The sequence below is a fragment of the Scardinius erythrophthalmus genome, assembly GCF_964197995.2.
Source record: "Scardinius erythrophthalmus genome assembly, chromosome: 10".
Lineage (NCBI taxonomy): Eukaryota > Metazoa > Chordata > Actinopteri > Cypriniformes > Leuciscidae > Scardinius > Scardinius erythrophthalmus.
Genome location: NC_138230.1, coordinates 21,324,202 through 21,349,729, shown reverse-complemented (window position 1 = coordinate 21,349,729; position 25,528 = coordinate 21,324,202). Strand labels below are relative to the sequence as shown.

The 25,528-nt window shown below is 41.3% G+C and overlaps 1 protein-coding gene across 4 annotated transcripts in view; it reads right to left on the bottom strand.

Moving 5' to 3' along the window:
• The window catches only part of fkbp10a (FKBP prolyl isomerase 10a), a 387,049-nt gene that overhangs the window by 304,345 nt on the left and 57,176 nt on the right, over positions 1-25,528 (bottom strand). For all 4 annotated transcript variants that reach the window (XM_081377332.1, XM_081377334.1, XM_081377335.1 and 1 more), the window contains one exon: positions 17,142-17,290. In XM_081377332.1, the coding sequence (XP_081233458.1) occupies positions 17,142-17,290 (149 nt within the window). The remainder of the gene's footprint in view (positions 1-17,141; positions 17,291-25,528) is intronic.

The window sequence follows — 25,528 nt, the reverse complement described above, 5'->3', positions numbered from 1 at the left end:
GTTCATGCGTTCCTAAAATACAGCATTTTAGCACAAAATTCAAAATGGCCGACAGTCAAAATGGCCGATATGGCAAAATTGGATATCAGTCGACTCAGCATGTCGCCCTGAATCTAACAAGACCAATTTTATGCTTTTTGGACAAACTGTTCAGAAGTTATAAGCAAAAATAGCCATTTTTCATATCTCCGGACCAGTAGGTGGCGCTGCGCCGAAACACAGCATGTTGCCTCAGGTCATGCTTGTGATGACTTGTACCAAGTTTGGTCTGAATACGATAAAGCGTTGCGGAGATACAGCCTTACGACTGTTTTTGCTAGCGCTACGTAAAATGTATTTGTGCGTTTATTGAAAACGGTTTGACGAATCAATTTGAATTCCATAACTTTTGGTCAGCACTGCCTGAAGATGATCTGGTTCAATTTTCGTGCAAATCGGACAAACCGTCTAGGACGAGTTCGAAAAAGTAGCTTTTTCAGAAAATTCTAAATGGCGGCCATATTTATATGACGGAAAATGACGTCATAGGGTGCAATCGAATCGGCACGAGCTCAGAAATGAGAGGAAAAAAGAATTTTGTTGATTGGCCCTACGGTTCAAAAGTTATTAGCAAAATAAAAGTGAAACTTTGGACAGGTGGTGGCGCTAGAGGGAGTGACTTAGAAACACAAAAATTGGTGTATTTAATGTTGGGACTGTCCTCTATCAGAATGTCAAACCAAAACAACTTTCCCACAATCGGTTCTATGGGCTGCCATAGACTCCCATGGCGGAAGAAGAAGAAGAATAAATATAGCTGCAAGCAGCCATTACCGGGGCCAAGCAGAAAAGGATGACAAGACGTGTCAGACCAACGGCAACAATGAGCAATTAAAGACATTTAAAGAGGATTTTAGGCAAAATGCCTGAAAAATCATAGAAACAGTAATGAAAAATGATTTAATGGCTTATCACTTTCGACCAATAGGTGGCGCAGTTACAAAACTGATGTGATGTGGTCAGAGTGAAGTGACAATGACACATACAAAGTTTGGTGTCAATATGTCAAGGCATTACAGAGATAAAGCCTGAATAGTCCTTTTGGCATCATGCCTTAAATTTGCTGCTGCGCTATACGAAAACGGTTTTGTCAATCGACACGAAATCCATAACTTTTAGTCAGCACGGTCTGGAGATGATACGATTCGATTTTGGTGAAAATCGGACAAATGGTCTAGGAGGAGTTCGAAAAAGTAGGTTTTGAATGAAAATCAAGATGGCGGACAGGAAGTTAGGCCAAATAAGGTAAACTTGGTATCTATGTTCTCGGCTTGCCCCAAGAAATATACTAAGACCAGTGTCATTTCAATAGCCAGATTTATTCAAAAGTTATTAGCCTTTTTGGAAATTTTGTTATAACTTTTGACCACTAGGTGGCGCTGTTTCCAAATATTTTGAGTACCTTCAGGGGATGGTGCTGAAGGCACATTCTGAGTTTCGTAATATTACACCAATGCATTTGTTTAGTATAGCATTTTATTTCACAAAACTGTATTGAAATCAATGGGAATATCATGTTTTGTTCTATTATAGCGCCACCAAGAGGCTCAGTCCCACAATTTTTTGTATGTGTCCTCAGAGTGAGCCCATACATATGTGTGTCAATTTTGGTGAAGATATCTCAATTCGCTTCGGAGTTATAGACATTTATATGAAAAAACACGTAAAAAATGACTGACACATGACTTTGATTGAATTTTACTACCCCTTACTATCAATATTTTCGCATTTTGTGTATAGCTATCGACCTATGTTTCCAAACTTCTGACGGAGGTTTCGTCTCGATCGGACAATCGGTTTCGAAGATATAGCCAAATGTTTTTTAAGCGCTAAATCACAACGCTACACAAACCGTAAGGCGAAACCTAGCATGTTTGGTATCGTTGGACTCGGCAACGATTCAGGAGTCCAATGATATTAGTCTCGTGAAAATAAGTCGACCACACCCAAAGTTATAAGCATTTGAAAAAAAAAAATCACCACTAGGTGGCGCTGTTTCGAAACTTCTCACGCTCGTTCAAGACATTGAGCTGATGACCCATACCAAGTTTCATAACAATCCGTTGATGCGTTCTTAAAATACAGCATTTTAGCACAAAATTCAAAATGGCCGACAGTCAAAATGGCCGATATGGTAAAATTGGATATCAGTCGACTCGGCATGTTGCCCTGAATCTAACAAGACCAATTTTATGATTTTTGGACAAACTGTTCAGAAGTTATAAGCAAAAATAGCCATTTTTCATATCTCCGGACCAGTAGGGGGCGCTGCGCCGAAACGCAGCATGTAGCCTCAGGTCATGCTTGTGATGACATGTACCAAGTTTGGTCTGAATACGATAAACCGTTGCGGAGATACAGCCTTACGACTGTTTTTGCAGGCGCTACGTAGAATTTGTTCGAGCGTTTATCGAAAACGGTTTGACGAATCAATTTGAATTCCATAACTTTTGGTCGGCATGGTCTGTAGATGATCTGATTCAATTTTCATGGAAATTGGAGCAACGGCCTAGGAGGAGTTCGAAAAAGTAGCTTTTTCGGAAAATTCACAATGGCGGAAAACTTTTCATGACGGAAAATGACGTCACGGGGAATCGAATCATCATGAGGTCAGGAATCAGAGGAAAAAAGAATTTTGTTTCTAGCCCTTGTGGTTCAAAAGTTATTAGAATAAACATGAGTGAAACTTTGGACAGTTGGTGGCGCTAGAGGGAATGACTTAGAAACACCAAAATTGGTGTATTTAATGTTGGGACTGTCCTCTATCAGAATGTCAAACCAAAACAACTTTCCCGCAATCGGTTCTATGGGCTGCCATAGACTCCCAGAGCGGAGGAGGAAGAGGAAGAGGAAGAGGAAGAGGAAGAGGAAGAGGAAGAAGAAGAGGAAGAAGAAGAAGAAGAAGAAGAAGAAGAAGAAGAAGAAGAGGTGCCTCCGCACCTTCGGTGCTTGGCCCCTAAATACTGTTTTTTGTTTAATAGAATAAAAGGAAAGTGAAGTAGACTCAGCCTTAAATGTTATACCACAGAAATATTCCAGTTAGACCCCCATCCTCTATTATGATGTCTATTATGACTGATGTTTCACTGGAGAATGGAAATGTGCCAATTTTCTCACACTGTACAGTGTGCACACAACAGGGACAGAATAGGACACACAGACCAGTGCGGAGCCCATGGAAGAACCGAAGTGCAACAGGCCTCGGGGGTCAGCCATGTGGTGAAGATCTCCTCATAGGTTTCCCCCCCTCAGTAGTTTATCCCCACCTCACTGGTGCATAGGTGTCAAATTAATTAAGAAATAGGGAAAGAATGAAACAACAACAGCAGACTCTGAAAACGATACAACCCGTATTTAAACAAATACTGCTACAACCCTAGTGTTTGCAAAAATATTGCTCTGTCATCTTTTGGGGGCAGTCATGGCCTAGTGGTTAGGGAGTTGGACTGGTAACCCAAAGGTTGCTGGTTCGATTCCAGAACCGGTGGGAAATGACTGAGGTGCCCTTGAGCAAGGCACCTAACCCCTAATCGCTCCCCGGGCGCCACACAAAGGCTGCCCGCTGCTCTGGGTGTGTATCCACGTTTGCAGTGTGTGTGTGTTAACTACTCACTACTCTGCTCCTAATGTGTGTGCATTAACTTGGATGGGTTAAATGCAGAGGTCAAATTCCAAGTATGGGTTACCATACTTGGCCGTCACGTGTCACTTTCACTTTTGTTTTCTTTCTTCCTCTGTGCAGATACCACTTGATGGCTGTTTCCGAGATCCATATGCAACGATCGTCTCACCTGCATATGAAGCCACAACCTCAAGAAGACAACTAGACCCATTGCTGAACGAACTTAGCCTGGGTTTCTCCATGCTGCCTTGTGCGCAGCGCGATTTTATTCACGCTGCTAGGCAGTCTGGCTACCATGGACCAGATTTTCGCCTCAGTTAGGGAACCAATAACAGAACGGGGAGGGAGCAGCAAGACGATGACGACATCTATGCAACACACCGAAGCAGTTTGTTTTGATCTATGGATCTAACATGAGATGTAAAAATATATGCATATTTTTAGGAACACATCTACAAAAATATGCCTGTATTTCAAGTTGATAAAATAATTTAAAATCAACATCAGTTTATTTGTGCCCACGCGCCACGCCCTCCCAGGATCTATAACGTTACCTAGGCTACTTTCATTTTTAAAAAAATTCTTCATAACCGCGCGCGCGATCTGCTTGCAGTCGTCGAGATAGATGCTGAGGAGTTGAAGAAAACAATAGCTAGTGGATATTGTAAAGTTGTCGACAATACGTCATCAAAAATCAAGTCCAGTGTGTGGGAGAAATTTGGAGTTATCTGAAGAAAATATTGTGAAAGGCTTTGCTGCAAACATTTTCGTGTTGGATAGCCGCAAATGTGGAACTTCATCCCCGAGGAAGCACGCAGAAACTGTGGTAAGAAAGCAGTTCTATCGAACGGTATTTTTCATATTTAACACTGTTAAGTACAGTATGTGTGGTGTGCAGGGCGTGTTTGAACCCAAAATGGTCAGATATAGGCTAGACGAAATTGCGTGGCAGATATAGTGTTGTAGCCGCGTCTGTTCGATTGGTAAAATGTGATAAGGCTACTCAGTTTTGTGGTAACGTTAGCCATGTTCTTCATGTACCGGCCTTTTGACAGCTTCGGCTGAAGTTGTCCTTGTGTTAATTGTCGTGTAATAAGTTCTGTATGACCTGGCAATAAACATTTGTGTAAGTGTGTCTATAATGTGATAGTCTAAACTGATTTTATTTCGGGTGCGGGTCGGGTGTCGGTACTATTTTAAGCGGGTCGGGTGCAGATTTTAATTAGTGCTGTTGACGGAAAACGGGTTGGGTGCGGTTTTAAGCAGTGCGGATTTACAAAATCGGACCCGTGCTGGACTCTGGTGTACACATAAATCTCTGACCCATCGTTTTCTTCTTTGTTGAATATCTGTCGCTCTACATACGTCATCTGGTATAATTGAAACGATTGGCTATGAGCTACGTACAGGCGCATTTGATAGACATTTGTAGCGCCCAATAAACGGCTCTGGGCATTCGTAAACCACGCCTCAAATCCGAGAAAATGCACATGTGGTTCCCAGACCACGTCTCAAAGAGAAAGTGGTCTGACGTTAGCCAGGCTAGAACGAACTATCCCAAAAGAAAAAATACACAACGCAGAGACTCATCTACGAGAACTTCAGTCATCCATCAGAGAACTTGAACAAAATACAAGACATTCTTGATCTTTCAACAAAATTACACCAGATGACTGAAGATAAAAACCTTTTCATGGTTCGGAAACCTGTTAGTATCAAGTGTGTCAACCAACAAATGACTCACGTCCAGCACAAGGAAATAACAGTTCAAACCAGAAAAGACTATTACTCGTAAGGACTTCAAGGACCCTAATTGCATGGTTGTTTCTGTGTCAGCATGCAATTACAGATGTACAACACAGATCATGCTATGTGCCTGTAACTATCACACGTTACAAGAATGAACTTGTTATGTGCCTGTAACTTACAAAAGTTACAAGAATGAACTTGCTATGTGCCTGTAACTAACACACGTTACAAGAATGAACTTGCTATGTGCCTGTAACTTACACAAGTTACAAGAATGAACTTTTAAGCGTCTAAATTTGTATTTTTGTGAGAGTTTTTAAGAACTCTCAAACGGGGGACTGTGCACTCACATTAGTAAAGAAAAATAACTCCAGATGGATAAGGACGTGTTTGACAAGAATATATATGGATGTTTTTATGGAACAATGGATCTTGAAGTGTATGCCAGTTTGAATTGCGTTTGACAAGGGTGTTCTAGAATTACCTCAGAGGTTCGAGATTATCTAAATGTAAATAATATAAGGACAATGAAATAATATAAGGACAATGACAGCATTTAACCAATGCTGGAGGTTAAATAAGTAACAATATTATGAAGAACACTGAGGATTGCACAAGTACTAAAAGACCAGTAAAAATTACTGAGAAAGCAAAGGAAGAAAAGTTGCAAAGACTTGTGCAATCAAGGAAAGCTAAACTAGTGTAACTGGTCAAATATGTGCTTCCACTTGCTACATTTATTTTCATGTATGGCCCCTTTAATTGCACTCTCCGCCCAGATCTGGTAGTATGATGATCTGGTTCCGGTAGGGTCATTTAGATTTGCGCCAGCCGAGAGAGTGAATGGCTGCAGTGAGTGAGTGCTCCATGAGTAAAATATATTGTATTAATTGCATAACCATTTAATGGGTTAATACTGAGTTATACGTGTATTTAGAAGTGTTATATGATTTGGGTTCGTGCAACTGTTATATGTGTTGTAATATCAAGTTTAATGTTCACCTCCATTACAGAATATGCACGAGGGTGATTCGTGAATCTGATCACTGCTGTTCTATGTTGTCAACAGGTACAGACCATGAGTTTCAAATTTGTTGATTTATAACTGTTTATTATGTAGTTTATGTAAACGAGAGTTAATTTAGATTTGCGACAGCCGAGAGAGTGAATGGCTGCAAATATGCACGAGGGTGATTCGTGAATCTGATCACTGCTGTTCTATGTTGTCAACAGAATAAAAATCCACATTGCATGAACCATCCACAAAAGCTGCTTCAGCGTGCTGTAAGCCAAAACACGTGATGCATCTATTGTGACCGTCAGCTGGGGACAGGGAACGACCACATCCAGAAACGCACGGGTGGAATGGCATCTTGAAAAAGACGCAGATACACCCGTGATGCAAATCTTGCATGCCAATATGCATTGGCTTGTTTTTTTCAATACTCGAAGATGACAGGCTCCCTAAGCGTGATTCCAATCAGTATGGTACATCCTGAACGTGACCGAAGTGAAAGGGAACAGAACACAACAAGACACACAAACAAAGACAGGAGTGTCAGGGCTCTGTCACAAAACCAAGAAACACACTAGACCGAGATGACAGAACCCTGACAAGTAATAGTGCTCAGTTGAAATGACTCAAGTGATAACAAATCCATCGGAAGGAATTACTCTCCAAAATCTTACAAAACTTAAAAAGCTTACAATGACATCAGTCATTACCAAGGGAGTTATTATGCTTTTAACTTTAGAATATTGATCAAAATAATTTGTAGTCCTATCTAGGTGTAGTAACACTTGAGTCATTACTATCCAATACTTTACAAAAACTTCAAAAGCTTACATTGATTTCAGTCATTACTAGAGAGTTATGTTTTTTCACTTTAGATTACTAGAGGGGGATCTAAAGTTAAGATCATGATAAAGTAAAGTTACTTTAATAAATTATACATTATGCATTATTCATGTTAATTGAATTCTGTTATGAACCTGTATATAGTAGTCCATAGTAGTACTTAGTAGTGTTGTCAAAGTACCGGTACTTCTGTACCAAGTCGGTACTGAAAATGTGACGATACCAGCATTTCTGTAGTACCGGGTATATTCGGTACCCACTAATAGGCAGCTGCTTTAAGTCGCTTCCGTGTTTTTATCTAAGCGCGGGGCTCCAGATTAACTTTTTTACATGGAGCACTGTCTGTAGCCGATATATACCACGATATAATAGATATACATATATATATATATATATATATATATATATATATATATATGTAAATAATTAAAATGTCCACACAAGTCTCAGGGTTAAATGAACACTTTGTATTGTTACAATCGTGCAGCAGGTAGCATACAGGCAAGTGCTCAAACTAAAACTCCCCGCAACCGCGTGAGTCTCCTAGGGCAACACCCCCGCGTGCGTACGTAACAGAATGCCCTTAAAGCTATAAAGTCACATTTACATGTGCACATTATATGACATCTCCCCTTTTAAGTTTTGTTTCTTTCTCTGAGGATACACAAGATACCGAAGATATCCTGACTGTTCCTATAACTGAACATTTGAACGGTACTGCACTTAACAGTAAGGCACTAGTATCAGTAGGCTTAACTCATCAAACATTACTCTGTGCAATATATAAACGAGCATTAGAACATAAGCTCTCTTCGTAGTGTAAATAAACTTTTCAGTCCACAAAATCAACAAACATTTCCTTTAAGTCATCTTTTCCCCTCCCCACAGTGCATGGCTCCAAAGATGAACAAAATAGCCACACCTTCACAGATTCATCCCTTCAACAGGTTTACTCAGTCTACCAGACCAGGTATGGAACAGTCCAGTCTGAGTCTCTGGCGGTTTGACACTGGGGGTTGGTGATGCAGTGTCAGCGAAGACTGCGGTGTCAGGCTGCTGTGTGGCAGCACCTTGCTGTAGTCCATCTGGAGTGTCTCCAGCTTCCGGAGGAACATGCTGCAAGTGACGCCAGTTGCGTCCCAAAGTTGCTCCCTGAGGTGTTTCAATAACAAAGTAGCGTGGTGTGGTGCTGTCTCCCCTGACAATGGCAAAAACTCCCTGACAATTTCTGATGATCCAGCTTCATGAGGACAGGATCACCTGGCTTTAAAGAAGGCAAGGGCCTAGCTCCATGGCGCTGATTAAAGTAGAATGCTTGTTTCCCCTTTTCCCATGCATCCTTAGTCCTGACCGTTTCCAGATCAGGCCATCAGGGCTGTAGATTTGCCTCCAGTGTTGGAAGGGTTGTCTTTATCTTCCGGCACATGAGTAGCTCTGCCGGACTCACACCTGTGGTGGTGCAAGCCGTTGACCGAAAGTACATAAGGGCAAGCAGAGGGTCTTTCTCCGTCAAGATTCTTTTAGCAGTCTGAACCCCTCTCTCAGCATGCCCGTTCCCTTGAGGGTTGTGTGGACTAGAAGTGATGTCTATAAAGTCAAACTCTCTTGCAAAGCCTTTAAATTCCTGACATGAAAACTGAGGCCCATTGTCAGACACAACCTCGTCTGGACAGCCAAATCTTGCAAACACTGTCTTCAACTTCAAGATTACCTGCGAGGCAGTGGTTGTTGGCAGGTGAAGTATTTCCAGGAACCGGGAAAAATAGTCAGACACAACAAGGTAAGTGTGTTTGTTATGATCACACAGGTCCATAGCAAGTCTCATCCAAGGCCGGTCAGGAAGGGGGGTAGAGATGAGAGGTTCTTTCCGCTGGCTGGGTTTCATCTAACGGCATACCTGACAGGACTGGACTTTTTGTTGGATTGCTGATGAGATATTGGGCCACCATACAGACGCATGGGCTCGCTCTCTACACTTTGTCAAACCTTGGTGTCCGTTATGTATTCAGTTCAGGATGTCTTTTCTCAGCACATCTGGAATCACCATACGGCTGCCTCTGATGATGATCCTATTGTATTCAGATAATTCAGCTTTCATGGGAAAATACTCTCTGATTGCTGCTGGGGCGTGGCCTATGCAATATGGCCACCCTGACTTTATGTACTGCAACACCAGTTGAAGGTTACAGTCAGCTGCTGTAGCTGTCTTTATGGCCTCAAGCTTACGTGGGGTTGCAGGCAGGGCGTCTACAACGGCTGCTATATAGCACGCTACGTCTGAGTGAGTGTCAGTCTCCATTTCCAGGCACTGTAGTGGACTCCGTGAGAGTGTGTCGGCCACTGTTAAGGTCTTCCCTGGTGCATATTCGGCCATCGGTTTAAATCTCATAAGTCTCATGAGTAGTATTTGGCACCGTATTGGCATGTTGTCCAGGTCTTTCTGATTCATGTGTGGCACCAGAGGTTTGTGGTCGGTGACCAATTTGAAGCTCTCAAGGCCACACAGATACTTTCCAAATTTCTCACAGGCCCAGACGCTCGCCAAACACTCCTTCTCAATCTGTGCATATCTGGTCTTGGCATCAGACAGGCGACGTGAGCAGTATGCCACAGGTTTCCATTCCCCTTCATGTAGCTGCAACAGTACTCCGCCTATGCCATAACTGCTGACGTCAGCTGAGACAGCAGTATGCCGGTTCACATCGTAGAACTTCAGGACTGGAGAAGTGGACAGGATGTCTTTAATCAGCTGGAATGCCTCCTGCTGAGAATGGTCCCACGTCCATACTGACTTGGACTTTAACAGGTCATAAAGTGGCTGACACACTGTAGACAAATTTGGAATGTATCTCCCTAAGTAATTGAACATGTCCAAAATACGCGTTAGGTCTTGCACGTTCTGTGGTGGTGGGAGCTCGCGGATTGCCTTGACTTTTTCAGGGTCGGGCCTCACACCTCATTTGTCAATGATGTAGCGGAAGTGAAGCTGGTCCTGCCTAAACTTACATTTTTCTTTGATTAGCTTCAGGGCGGCTGACTCAATCCTTTCCAGCACCTTGCTGAGACGTTGGTCGTGCTGCTCTGGAGTATCTCCATACACGAGGACATTATCCATGAAGATAGCCACGCCTACCAGGCCATTGAGGGTCTCTGTCATTTTGCGTTGGAAGATTTCCGGAGAACTTGTGATTCCGAATGGCAGACTTTTAAACGCATATCTCTCAAAGGGTGTTATGAAGGTGGTTAACTTTTTTTAAAGATTGGAATTTAAAGATGGCGCCAGTGTGTGAGGCATGCCGTCTGCTTAGCGTTTTGTTTGTCTTTATATATATATTTCCTACTTTTATTCGCCACTGTTCCTCCCTACTGGTTTATGACCGCTTTCAACTTTTGGACATTCGATATTCAACTGAACAGTTATCAAAAAATGGATTGGGAGGATTTGACTATCATTCAACCAAATGTTTGGCGAATATACCTGCCTTCCTGTGCCGTTTTCCCTGTGCTCTACCGAGGAAACGCCGAAATCGCCGGAGACGTGGGAAGCGAGGAGGAGTTGCAGTAAGGCTGAAATTTCAGCTAATGCTCCAGCGGGCAGCCGATGGACGTCTGTTGCTTCCGATGGAACGTGGCTGGCGTGTCTCGTGGCGTTCACCAGAGCGAATGTACCGGATGATTCATCCTACGTGGTCAGTTTCTGTTTCGTTGTGTTCACCTGAGCAAGTGCACTGGAGGATTCATTCTGGGTGGTTGACCTTCCGCTGATGTTTCGCCTCGGATACGATGCAGAAGTGTGAACTCTAACAATCTTCGACAACTTCATCATCAGCCACAACGGAGCTCAGAGCAGGTTTTATCCAGGATGGCACTGATAAATGCCCGATCACTGGTAAATAAGACTTTTATTTTAAATGACTTTGTTGTCTCAAATGATTTGGACATGTTATTAGTAACTGAGACATGGCTGAAACCTGGAGATCTGGCGCCATTGACTGAACTGTTACCTCAGGACTATCTATTTTTAAACTCCCCTCGGACTACGGGACGGGGTGGAGGATTAGTTTCTGTTTTTAAAAACAAACTTTCTTGCCAGTCACTGTCCACCAATGCATTAAAAAGCTTTGAATTACAGCTATTTAGATTAACTGTTGAAAATGCGGTTGTGGTGGCACTTGTATATCGCCCTCCGAAATCCACAACAGATTTTATCGGTTAATTTGCTGAACTTTTAAGCGAACTTGTAACACAATATGATAGACTCTTAATCCTTGGTGATTTTAATATTCATATTTGCTGTGGTACTGATTCTTTGTCAAAGGAATTCGTAAATCTGATGGAATCATTTGAACTTTCTCAATGGGTAGATGGCCCTTCTCATGTACAGGGCCACACACTAGATTTGGTTTTAACGCACGGACTATCTGTTTCTGACATAATGAGTGAACTTAATTTTTCTGATCATAAGCCAATAATTTTTTCTATACCTTTGGTCCTTGAGTCAATTCCAATGCATAAGCCAGTACATTGGTCTCGGACACTAAATTCAATTGCTATATCTAACTTCTCTCAGATGTATAAAAACATCTGTGATAGTGAATTTTTAGACAGCTCTCTTCCTTATATTGACCGTTTTAACTCTACTTGTATAAGTGTCTTAGATTCTGTTGCTCCACTTAAACCTAAACGCTTAAAAAAAAAACTGAGCCGTGGTTGAACGAGACTGTACATAGTTTTAGACGGCTATGTAGACAGGCTGAACGAAGATGGAGAAAGCATAGACTTCAGGTGTATTACGAAGTACTGAGAGATGCCTTATCTAATTTTCAAAATGCAGTTAAGAAGGCAAAATATCAGTATTTTTCACAAATAACTGAATAATATAGACAAAAACCAAAGTTACCTTTTTCTACTATAAACTCTGCTTTAAATCCACCTATTAAAGCATCTCCGGTACCTTCTCACCTAAATGGTGATGATTTGTCATGATTGCTAGCGGAGAAATGGGTGGATCCAAATGCAGCAACACAGTACTCAGGGCAGTCCAAATCATCGTCATCCATGCAAGCGTCTAAGTTATAATAATCAGAATCGTAGTCGTCCATGCCAGTGTCGAAAACCATTTCATCCGTCAGAATAACAATAAAACAAAACAAGCAAGAACAAAAACGAGAACAGACTAGAAACAGACCTTAGTGTAGACGAGTGACATACAATAATGACTCCGTAACATGAACTAACACAAACAGGGTATTTATGCACAGACACTAACAACATAAATGGGAACAGCTGGGTGTAATCACAAGTGATGGGAACAAACAAGGATTATGGGAAATGTGGTTCCAGGATGAATGGAGACAGAAAGGAAGGAAGGGACCTCTAGTGGACACCCAGTGGAAACACAACAGACACTGTGACATGATTTTCTTAGTTTTTTTTTTCTAATAAGATCGAAAATCATAGGCCAGGTACTGATGAAATTCAGAACAATTATGACACTGAAAACACTCCGTTTAAGCTACCTCCATGCTCCTCAGTTTGTCATGAATTTGATCCTATTTCTATTTCACATCTACTTGAAATTATTACCCATCTTAGGCCTACAATTTGTTCATTAGACATTATTCCACCTCATAGTTTAATACAACTTTTTGACACATTAGGACCAAGCTCACTCACCATTGTTAATAAATCACTTAGTTTAGGGATCTTTCCAGCTGATCTAAAAAATGCCTTAGTACTTCCATCAATCAAGAAACCAGATCTTGATCCTGCTGTTCTGAATAACTATAGGCCTATCTCTAATTTGCCTTTTATTTCAAAAATTCTAGAAAAAGTTGTATCAAATCAACTACATTCTTATTTAAATTTACATTCTATATATGAGAAGTTTCAATCCGGCTTTCGAGCACTCCACAGTACCGAATCAGCACTACTGAAGGTTTTTAATGACATCTATCTGACAACAGATGCTGGAGATTCTATAATTTCAATAACTCACTATTAATCCTGTTTAGAAGGCAAAAATGTCTGATGCAGGCGTGCAGCGCGCAATGTTTTTTTATTTTTTATTATTCAAGAACGTCGGAAGGCAGTGACCGTGCTCGGGAGATTTTTCAGCCTTTTAAGAGAACCAATTCTGAGGTGTGGTCATATTTTGGCTTTAACAAAAGTCCTGAGGGAAACTTAATCGAGGATGGTCACCCTGTCTGCAGAACATGCACAAGAAAAAGTCGCTGCAATAGAAACACTTCAGATCTGCCGAGTCGTCTTGTGTGACCATCACCGACTGTTGTATAGCGAACACAAGGCAAGTTAACTTTGACCTCAATACCAAAACTACGTCTGGGAAATAATTGGGCATAAAATGTTGTTTTAAGTTGAAATATTTAATCTCACTCACTTGAAATAAACGTGAAGCATCCGCAAAGAAAAGTTTGCAGCAAGTGACTTTGAGCCAAGACTATTAAGAGTGACATTTAATGGATAATAATGTATATCATTATACATTTATTACACCGATTTTTTTACCACATAATTATGGGGACATTGAATTGAGATTAATGTTTTAAATCTTACCTGTTTATAAATCCATTATGTACAGCGTACAAAACAATCGTCCAGACAAGATGATCACAACAATATTATCAAACTCTGTAAACAATAAATCAACTCTGATTTCATTTTCAATACAATTAAAAACAGAATCTCAAGACGGTAAGTTAACGTTAATTGTATTTGAATGAAACGAGAGAGCGCGTCCGTTGTGATACATGGATGTGCGCAGTGATATAATGCGTTGCTATTGACGACGGTCATTGTAAGGAAGGAAATGCCACAGAATAGAATCTTGCTTTAAAAAGTGCACAGAGCTGCTTGTTTTATTTGTTGTTTGTTGATTTTCAAATATAAAACTTGTTGAAATGTTTTCAGTGTGAGCATCAAATCTTTTTGAACACTTTCATCTCGTTTTAACAAAACCGTTATAATATTGATAATCACGATAATTTTGGTCACTATAATCGTGATATTAAATTTTCATACCGTCCCACCATAGGCGCACACCAGTCAGTGGGCTCAGTCACAGGCTCAATCACCTCGTTTTCCTCCATGCGTTTTAATTCCTCTTTTACTTTTTGCAGTAGAGGCAACGGGACACGACGAGCAGTGTGCACTGTGTATGGCTCAGCATTATCTCTAAACAGGATTTTAACAGGTTTGGTTTTGAGTGTTCTGTGCTCACCGAATGCTGGCTTGGAACTTTCCTAAACAGTCCAACTGACCACCTGGACTGCACAGTGTGATATTAGATGACTCCAATTTCTTGTCAGGAACTAGTTTGTTGAACGCCTCTGCTCCCATAATGTTTACATCTGCACCCATGTCAATTTTGAATTTGACCGGTGTTGTATTGTCCAACGTTCATCACAAACTGTATTGTCCATCGTTCATCACTTCTGTTTTCATTTGTGACTGCACCCAGGAAGTGTGGTGTCTGTGAAACAGTCTCTGTCACTTCTCTGACTGATTTACTATAACATTTCTTTTCCCAGTGACCCACCTTCTTACACTTGTTGCATGTGGAGTTCTTGGCTGGGTACCTTTTCGGATCTCTGTGTTTCAATTTTCCACATTTTCCACAGTTTAAGTCTCCTTGATCATTTTCTCTCTTTTTAGGTTTCCACTTGGGCTTTCCTCTGCCTAATCCTCTCCAGCGGATTTCCTGTACTGGCATGTGACTCCCCCTGCAGGTGAACTTGGAGTGCAACCTCCTCAGACTGGCGAACAGTTGTAATCGTTTGGGCAAGTGTAAAATCAGCCATTAGCTGCAATTTACGTGACAAATCCTTGTCCAAAATGCCCACATCAATGCAGTCGCAGATGTGTTTGTCTCTATTTACACCAAAGTCGCAGTGTTCTGATAGCTCATAAAGGGCTCTGATAAACATTTCAGCTTTCTCACCGGGCCGCCGCGATCTCTGGATGAAAACAGGCGCACTCGTGAATCACGTTGCGTTTAGGATAGAAGTATGTGTCGTATTTTCCCAACACAACGTCAATCTTCTTCTCATCCCCCTCCGTCTCAAATGTGAAAGACTTGAAAATGTTTTCAGCCTCAGGCCCCATGGCATAAATCAACGGGTCCTCTTTACTCAGTTTAGTGGCCAGCCGAAATCGCAGGAAACGTTGCTTCCAGTCAGCCCATTCATTTGGACGATCAAAAGCGAAACTTTCCGGAGGATGAAACTTGGCCATCTTTTCAGAGAAGCAATGTGTCCGTCAAATGCTTCTGACACCATGTAAATAATTCAAATGTCCACACGGGTCTCAGGGTTAAATGAATACTTTGTATTGTTACAATCGTGCAGCAGGTAGCACGGTACAGGCAAGTGCTCAAACTAAAACTCCCCGCAACCGCGTGAGTCTGCAAGGGCAACGCCCCCGCGTGCGTACGTGACAGAATGCCCTTAAAGCTATAAAGTCACATTTAACATTATATAACAATATATATCGTGTCTGTGTATATTAAACTGCAAAGAGACTATTTAAATATTAACCCTGCATGTTATGCTTGTCTCTGTGTGAATGAATGGCGCAGACGCACAGATTCATTTACCACACACACACACACACTGAAGCACAAGTGATGCTCGTGCTGTTTTCAGTCTCTGCTGCCTCACAGTATGATGACATGATGAAATTCATCTCCAGAGCCACTCTGAGAGTCACTTCAGGAGCATTTTACTGTTTAATTTGAGAAAAAAAAAAAACTATCGTCATATCATACACACACAGAAACTCAAAGGTCTTCACGGCAACCCGTCAAAATAAAAGTCCGGTTTAACTTGAAGAAATTGACATAAATAATTATATTAGGTTACTGTACAGTAGATTTAGTTACGTCTCCATGGGATTTTTTTATAAGCAATATTTACGCTTAAAGAGCATGTAGCCTTTAATGCTTATATGTATTATTTACTTATGATTACCTTCATAAATAAAGTAATTTAATTTAATTTAATATTTTTTTAAATAGTTCAGTAAAATAGAAAAATAGTTCCAACAGATTTTGCTGTGGTACTGAAATTGGTACCGAGAACCGTAACATTTTAATGGTATCGGTACCGACTACTGGAATTTTGGTACATCCCTAGTCCTTAGTAGTCCTCTGTGAGGTATGAAAAAAAACAGTAGTTATTGATTAGCTAATAGTGAACTGCCTCATTCAACTGAGCACTATTACTTACTCATTCATTAATCAGAGTTTCTTGTTAGTTAATAGTAGTTACTAGAGTGTTAATATTGTGTTACTCATTTGTTACTGTGTAGTTATTCATTAATGATGGAACTATTCTAAAGTGTTACCGTATTTAATTTGGATATGGCTATATTTATGTTATAAAATAAAATAAAAATTTCAAGTTTAGATTTTCTTTTTTAAATGTTAAACTAATTGTGGCTAAACAAATTGGTAAATCGTCTCAATGTATAAAAAAGGATTCTCCCAAAAGCCTATGTGTTAGAAAGAGTGTGTTATCTATCTGTCTAACTCCAGGACGAGAGACATAAAAATGAGGGCAATTGGAATCCTAAACATACAGCAATCCACAATTTTGTCAAATATCTTATTACTATTTCTAATTCTATGGTGATAGTTAATGCATTTTGTTTCTTGCAAGAAGATAAAATAATCATTTGTAAATAACTTTAATAAATCAGTCATTATAATGAATCAAATAACAAATCCATAGCAGGAGGACCACTGTAAACACAACACTGTGTAAAATTGGGGATATGTATTGCCTTTTTTGGCCTCTCTGTCATACTAGGAAAATAATTGATTTATTAAGGCGAAAAAACAAAAGACATTGTTACCAGCTCCCAAGACTCCATAAGCCAGATGAGGAGGTACGGTGATCTTCCTTCGCTCATTTATACACATGCCCTGAACTCCTTTATCCAAACCTGGAATGACTTTAGATTCCACACCCACCTGCCCCACAAATGGAAAACCCTTATCTAGGCTGAGAGAGAGAGAGAGAGAGAGAGAGAGAGAGAGAGAGAGAGAGAGAGAGAGAGAGAGAGAGAGAGAGAGAGAAACGTATTACATTTTTAAATTCAATGTAAAAAAAAATATATATATATATATATATATATATATATATATATATATATATATATATATATATAAGGGCTGTCAATCGATTAAAATTTTTAATCGCGATTAATCGCATGTTTGTCATGAGTTAACTCGCGATTAATCGCATTTAATCACACATTTTTTATTTGTTATAAATATACCTTAAATTAATACTTTTCAAGTTTGTAATACTCTAATCAATGTAGGCATGGATAAATATAGATGCTTTATGCAAATGTATGTTTATTATTGAAACCATAGTCAATATAGCATGAAGACGAGACATGTTTCAAAGGTCATAGATGTTTTTCAAAGAACTTGTTCATATCTATTAGACACATGTAGAAAGAACAAAGAAATACCAGGTTCCCATTACTTCTCTTTTTTTGCACTAAGCAATTTACTAACACAAAAAAGTTTAGATTTTTGCATGACAGGGCAGCTCTTCTGAAAATGCTAAATGTACATTTAGCATTTATTATTACATTGTAGTTTGTCTCTCTCTGTGCCCATTTTGATGAAGCTAAATTCTCAATAAAACTGTTTTCATTGGTAGGCTATATTTTACTGTTTCTGTTTTCAAACAACGGAATGAATTTGAAATGGTGACTGAAACGCGACCCAATAAACATAACCAGCTCTCCCTTCCAAGACGTTAATCTGCACAAAAATTCTGATAATCGAGCCGTCGTCTGGTGAAATCAAATACACATAGCCTAAGATAAAGACAATATCCGTGCTCTGATTTCGGCTATATTTGTAAAATTAGAGAAGCAACATAATATCTGTGTTTAACTGAATTAAAGCGCTGCTCCTCCGCGCGAGACGCAGAGAGAGAGTGAGAGAGAGAGAGGCGCGCGCGCGTGCTGAGAGAGCAGAACCAGCGGTACCGGTAGATTCTCAGAAACTAAATAAGGTTTGGGCGCTTTGTTGAAGGGAAAAAAATTGCTAAAGAGGTCTGCAATGTCGCTAAGTTGCCAACACTGTGTATCTCCATTTCTCCAACTAGGGGTTGGGCCATGGGTCAAACAGAAAATATGCGCTGCGTTAATCGCCCGTTAAAAAAATTAGTGCCGTTAATATGATTTTGCGTTAACGCGTTATTAACGCGCTAACTTTGACAGCCCTAATATATATATATAACATCAAAAACACTGTTAAAAAAAAAAAAAAAAAAAAAAAAAACCTAGGGGAAGGGATGATTACAAGAAAAACAATTTACCTTCCTTGACAGTACACATAGAGCTTTGCAATTACATTGAAGTGATGCTTTTCCCGTATGATGATTTTCCCCTATGATGCATGGAGTTAGTGGGCCTCATTTATCGATCTAACACAGAAATGAGAGCCGATCCGAGCAAAGAAATCATCTTACAACAGGGTTCACGTGTGATTTATGAAACATTCGTATGCCGCCAATCCCATCATACGAATGATCGTATGTTGATAAATGTGTTCAGTGGAAAACAATTGTCATTTAAATATCACGCCCCTAAAAATTCATGGTTTAGAAGCCTTCCCTTATGATTTATAACATGGAGAAACATAACCCGGTAAAGAAGAGGGAGTCTCATGAAAGAGAAATTGATCTTATTACAAAAACATCCCTTAACCTCGTAATTGCAAACAATTACATTAATTTTTATGTATATTAAATACCGGTAAATAAAAATAAACATTTACAAACATTATAAATACTATGCCTATACTATTTTAGTTCCCCTCACTCCACAACAAATCCTTTAAATTGAACAGTATTCAGAACAGAAACAACAATGAAAAATAAGTAGCTAAAAAACTATATATTAAACTATAAAATAAAACACAAATTGGGCTGAATGGGGACATTACATTTAACATTTAATTTTATATTCAACAACATTAATATTGATCTGCCTGCATTGACACTATAATACAAAAACTGAACTGAGCTGGACCATGACATCATAGTTTACTCCAGAGCGGCTATATAATGAACTAAATGAACCGGTAAATGAACTAAATTAATAACTTTTTTTAAAACAAAAATGAAACATCAGTGAACTTACTTAATCTAGACTGTGACGCTATTTTCTTCTGGAAACAAACATTTTTGCATTATTTTCCTGTTATCTCTGTAAAGCTGTTTTGAAACAATCTGGTATTCATAAACAACATACAAACATCAAGCTAAAATACATTTATTTAAAACGAAACTGAAACGGCATTGAGAAATATATCTGCAGAAACTTAAAATGTCTACTTTAAAAACAAACCAATTCAAATTCGAAAACGAATACTCTCTGATTCTGTAATACGCATGAAAGTTGGATTTCTCTTTAAAGGCATGCCCACTAGTCAGAGGGCAGCCCTAGAATTTACAGTATAATGTAGATGTCATGTAAAACGCACAAATTGATGGATGGATGGATAAATCGACAGTAGAGCTGTACAATAAATCAAATTATGGTCTGTGAATATTAAAATGCAAAAATATTGCTATATCAATATGTAATCTGCTTGTTCTGCATGTCTGTGTGTGAATGAGATGTGCTGTTTCATCTACTCCATACTCAAGTATGCGTGATGCTCAGTGTTTTCAGCGTGAGGACATGAACACATGAAGATATGCAGAGCTGCATATCTGAGTGAAAGGCTTAATAGGGGCTTTCACACCGGAGGAATCTTTTCATAGTTCTGAGAAGTAATGGAGGAAGTTCCCGCTTTTTGGTGTGTTCGCACCGTAGGAAATGGGAACGATTTTAGTTTTATGAACGCCTTTTGGGGAACAAAATTAGCTCCTTCTTCAGAGGAGGGTCTAACCCAGCACAATAGGTACAACCCCAAATCAGAAAAAGTTGGGACACTGTACAAATTGTGAGTAAAAAAGGAATGGAATAATTTACAAATCTCATAAACTTATATTTTATTCACAATAGAATATAGATAACATATCAAATGTTGAAAGTGAGACATTTTGAAATGTCATGCCAAATATTAACTAATACAATCCACCGTGCCATTCGCCGTTGCCAGCTAAAACTCTATAGGTCAAAAAAGAAGCCATATCTAAACAGGATCTAGAAGCGCAGGTGTTTTCTCTTGGCCAAGGCTCATTAAAAATGGACTGTGGCAAAGTGGAAAACTGTTCTGTGGTCAGACGAATCAAAATTTGAAGTTCTTTTTGGAAAACTGGGACGCCATGTCATCCAGACTAAAGAGGACAAGGACAACCCAAGTTGTTATCAGCGCTCAGTTCAGAAGCCTGCATCTCTGATGGTATGGGGTTGCATGAGTGCATGTAGCATGGGCAGCTTACACATCTGGAAAGGCACCATCAATGCTGAAAGGTATATCCAAGTTCTAGAACAACATATGCTCCCATCAAGACGTCGTCTCTTTCAGGGAAGACCTTGCATTTTCCAACATGACAATGCCAGACCATATACTGCATCAATTACAATACCATGGTTGCGTAGAAGGATCCGGGTACTGAAATGGCCAGCCTGCAGTCCAGATCTTTCACCCATAGAAAACATTTGGTGCATCATAAAGAGGAAGATGCAACAAAGAAGACCTAAGACAGTTGAGCAACTAGAAGCCTGTATTAGACAAGAATGGGACAACATTCCTATTCCTAAACTTGAGCAACTTGTCTCCTCAGTCCCCAGACGTTTGCAGACTGTTATAAAAAGAAGAGGGGATGCCACACAGTGGTAAACATGGCCTTGTCCCAACTTTTTTGAGATGTGTTGATGCCATGAAATTTAAAATCAACTTATTTTTCCCTTAAAATGATAAATTTTCTCAGTTTAAACATTTGATATGTCATCTATGTTGTATTTTGAATAAAATATTGAAATTTGAAACTTCCACATCATTGCATTCTGTTTTTATTCACAATTTGTACAGTGTCCCAACTTTTTCTGATTTGGGGTTGTACTACCAGTGACGCAAGTGTACACTGATTGGCCTAACGCACGTGAAACACTAGCACCTGCCATTTTTAAAAAAGCCGTGTACACAGTTAATAGCCTTTTATATTTACTCCACATAGTAACTCTAAAAACATGGAAATCAGTGATAGATGGACCTCTCAAACTTTAAGAATAAAATCCAACACAACTTTGAGGGGACCAGGCGAAACATGATTGTGTATTTCTGCTCAGCTAGCGACATAGGGCATCAACCACACAGCAAACGCTGATACTTTACATATACTGTCTACTTTCTTTGTATAACAGTTTTATCTAATAACATATTAGACATGACTGTTAAACAGATCATAATCTAATGAAGATGGAGAATAGGAGAACAGTCAGAGACTAACCAGACAACCACCAGAGGGAGCCCTCTCCTGAATATTGACATCACTCCATTCCTTCTACGGTTACAAGTATTGCACGATTCTCTTCCTTACTGAGTGTTTTCCTTTGTGCTATTGTCTTGTCAAGTCTATGGTATTGATCTTTTGTCTGGTCATTGGATTTACGGTTTTGGATTATTGTTTCTGCTTTGATTGCCTGTTGGACTGTTTGCCTGATTTTCGACCACTGCCTGCCTTGCTGACTATGTTAATGCTCTTTGTTTTGGATGTGTTCAATAAACCCCACCTCGCTTCAGGTGTCAGGAAGCATACAACGGATCCAGTAGCGAGTCGAAATAAGGTTTATAGTAAACAATCAGTAGAACAAACAGGTTGCCTGGCAAACAACGAGCCCTCAGCAGGTCCTAGGAAACACAAGAACAGTAGAGTAGAATCCAAGCAGGGTAGAAGAGAAGTGACGCGTCGAGAATCTCCTCAGCACAGGCAGACCACAGTTCAGGCAGAACGACAAACAGGAGATCCGTGCAAGCCGAGAGCAGGACCAGAACTGCACAGAACAGATGTCAGCACAAGAGCCAGCAACCAAAACGATCTGACACAGAACATGAGTAAGACAGCTCTACATATAGGACTAATAAACGAGACACACCTGCGACTGATCTGATCGCTCGTCAGCGCAGCTGGTGCTGATAGGCAATCAGATCAGCGCAGTACACACAGAATGAGCAAGCAACCCCATGAACCGTGACATTACCCCACCCCCTAGGAGCGTCACCTGACGCTCTCAGAGGGTCCTACCTGGCGATTGTAATCATCGATAAGGGAATGATCCAATATGTCCCAGGCAGGAACCCAACTCCTCTCCTCCGGGCCGTAACCCTCCCAGTCAACCAAGTACTGGAATCCACGTCCCCTCCGCCTTGAGTCCAGGATGCGATTAACCGAATAGGTTGGTTCCCCATCTACGATTCGTGGCGGTGGGGGAACCGGGACAGGCGGATAAATAGCTGAACGAAAAACTGGCTTGATTTTAGAAACATGGAAGGCGGGGTGAATTCTCCGGTACGCCGGAGGAAGTTTGAGGCGGACCGTCACCGGACTAAGGATCTTGGTGATGGTAAACGGGCCGATGAATTTAGGAGCTAATTTTCTACAAACGGAGCGGAGAGGAATATCAGCAGATGAAAGCCACACTTTTTGACCAGCGACGTAGACGGGAGGTCTCGACCGGTGGCGATTGGCCTGGACCTTAGTGCGCAAACCCACCTGGAGAAGGGTCTCCCTGGCCGTTCTCCAGATGTCTCTGCACCCCTGGACGAATTCGTGGGCAGAGGGAACCGCGACTTCGGATTCCAGACTAGGAAAAATTGGTGGCTGGTACCCTAAACTACACTCAAACGGAGATAGGTCCGTGGACGACAATGGTGATGATTTATGCGCGTACTCAACCCATGAGATATGCTGACTCCAAGAGGACGGATTCTGAGACACTAAACATCGCAAACCTCGTTCCAAATCTTGGTTGGCCCTCTCCGTCTGACCGTTGCTCTGGGGATGAAACCCAGAAGAAAGGCTGACATTCGCCCCCAGCAACCGACAAAACTCTCTCCAAAATTTGGATATAAACTGGGGACCCCTGTCAGAGACCACGTCTGTCGGGAGGCCATGGATACGAAACACGTGGTCTATGACAGCAACCGCTGTCTCTCTGGCTGATGGTAATTTGGGCAGAGGGATGAAATGCGTAGCCTTCGAGAACCTGTCCACCACGGTTAAAACCACCGTGTTACCCTGTGAGGCAGGGAGACCTGTCACGAAATCTAGCGCAATATGTGACCAGGGTCTCGAAGGAACTGACAACGGTTGAAGGAACCCAGCAGGAGGATGAGTGGAAGACTTACAACTGGCACAGACCGAGCAGGCCAATACAAAACGACAAGTGTCGCGAGCCATAGTTTGCCACCAGAACCGTTGCTTAATGAGAAAAATGGTACGATTGACTCCTGGATGACAAGCCACCTTGGAACAATGACCCCACCGGATGACGTTGGACTGCAACTTCTCTGGCACAAATAAACAACCTGGTGGACATCTGGGCGGAGGCACTACCCCATCTAAGGCCATGCGGACCTTCAATTCGATCTCCCAGGTCAACATTGAAACCACACAATTACGTGGAACAATGGACTCGGGAGAAACCGGGCGTTCAGATTGGTCAAAAATGCGGGACAATGCGTCAGGTTTGATGTTCTTGGAACCTGGACGATAGGAAATGGAAAAATCAAACCGACCGAAAAAAAGTGCCCACCGAGCCTGCCTAGAGTTAAGTCGTTTGGCGGATCTGATGTATTCAAGGTTCTTGTGGTCGGTCCAAACAATGAAAGGTACCCCCGAACCCTCCAAGCAATGACGCCACTCCTCCAAGGCTAACTTGACTGCCAACAATTCTCTATTACCAATGTCGTAATTACGTTCGGCGGAAGACAAACGATGAGAATAATAAGCGCATGGATGAACCTTGCCGTCCACGGAGGAGCGCTGGGAGAGAATCGCACCTACCCCCACCTCTGACGCATCGACCTCCACCACAAACTGACGAGGAATCAGGGGCGACAAGAATGGGGGCTGAAACAAAGCAGTCCTTGAGTTTGGAAAATGCAACTTCAGCTGCACTAGACCACCTGAAAGTCGTCATGGTGGAGGTCAAGGCTGTCAGAGGCGCGGCTAGTTGGCTATAGTTGCGAATAAAACGCCGGTAAAAATTGGCAAAGCCCAGAAACCTCTGCAGGGCCTTGCGGGAATCTGGAGTTGGCCAATTAACCACTGCCTGAATCTTGTCGGGATCCATGCGCACCCCCTCAGACGACACGATGTATCCTAAAAAAGGAACCGACTGTGCATGAAAAGCGCATTTCTCCGCCTTGACAAAAAGCCCATTCTCTAACAGCCTCTGAAGCACTCGTCTGACGTGCTGAATGTGTTCCTGGAGAGACGAAGAAAAAATCAATATGTCATCCAGGTAAACATCTATGAACTGATCGACCATGTCTCTCAGCACGTCGTTGACGAGTGCCTGGAAAACCGCGGGGGAGTTGGAAAGGCCGAAAGGCATAACCAAGTATTCAAAGTGCCCCCTGGGGGTATTAAACGCGGTTTTCCACTCATCCCCCTTCCTGATGCGGACCAAATGATAGGCGTTACGTAGATCCAACTTTGTGAACAAAGAAGCGCCCTGCAACCTCTCGAGGGCTGAAGACATCAGCGGCAAAGGATAAGTATTCTTTACCGTGATGCTGTTCAGCCCTCGGTAATCAATACAAGGACGCAGGGAACCATCCTTCTTGCCCACAAAGAAGAACCCCGCCCCTGCAGGAGAAGAGGAAGGACGGATGAGTTTGGCTGCCAGAGAATCAGAAATATATTTCTCCATGGCCTCCCTCTCCGGAGTGGAAAGAGAGTATAATCTGCCCTTAGGCGGAGACGTACCTGGCAATAAGTCTATAGCACAGTCATAAGGACGGTGCGGAGGAAGAGAAGCCGCCCGGGACTTACTGAACACTTCCTTCAGGTCGTGGTACTCCCCGGGCACGTTAGACAGATCTGCCTGCTCATCCTGCAACACAGAACAAGACACAGAAGAACACGCAGACACCAAACAAGACGCATGACAGTTCTCACTCCAAGACATGACAGAGTTCTGACGGCAGTTTATGTGAGGATTGTGCAGGGTGAGCCAGGGGTGTCCCAACACCACAGAAGCAAAAGTCGAGTCAATGAGGAGAAAGTAAATCTCCTTGACGTGGTTACCCGACGTGA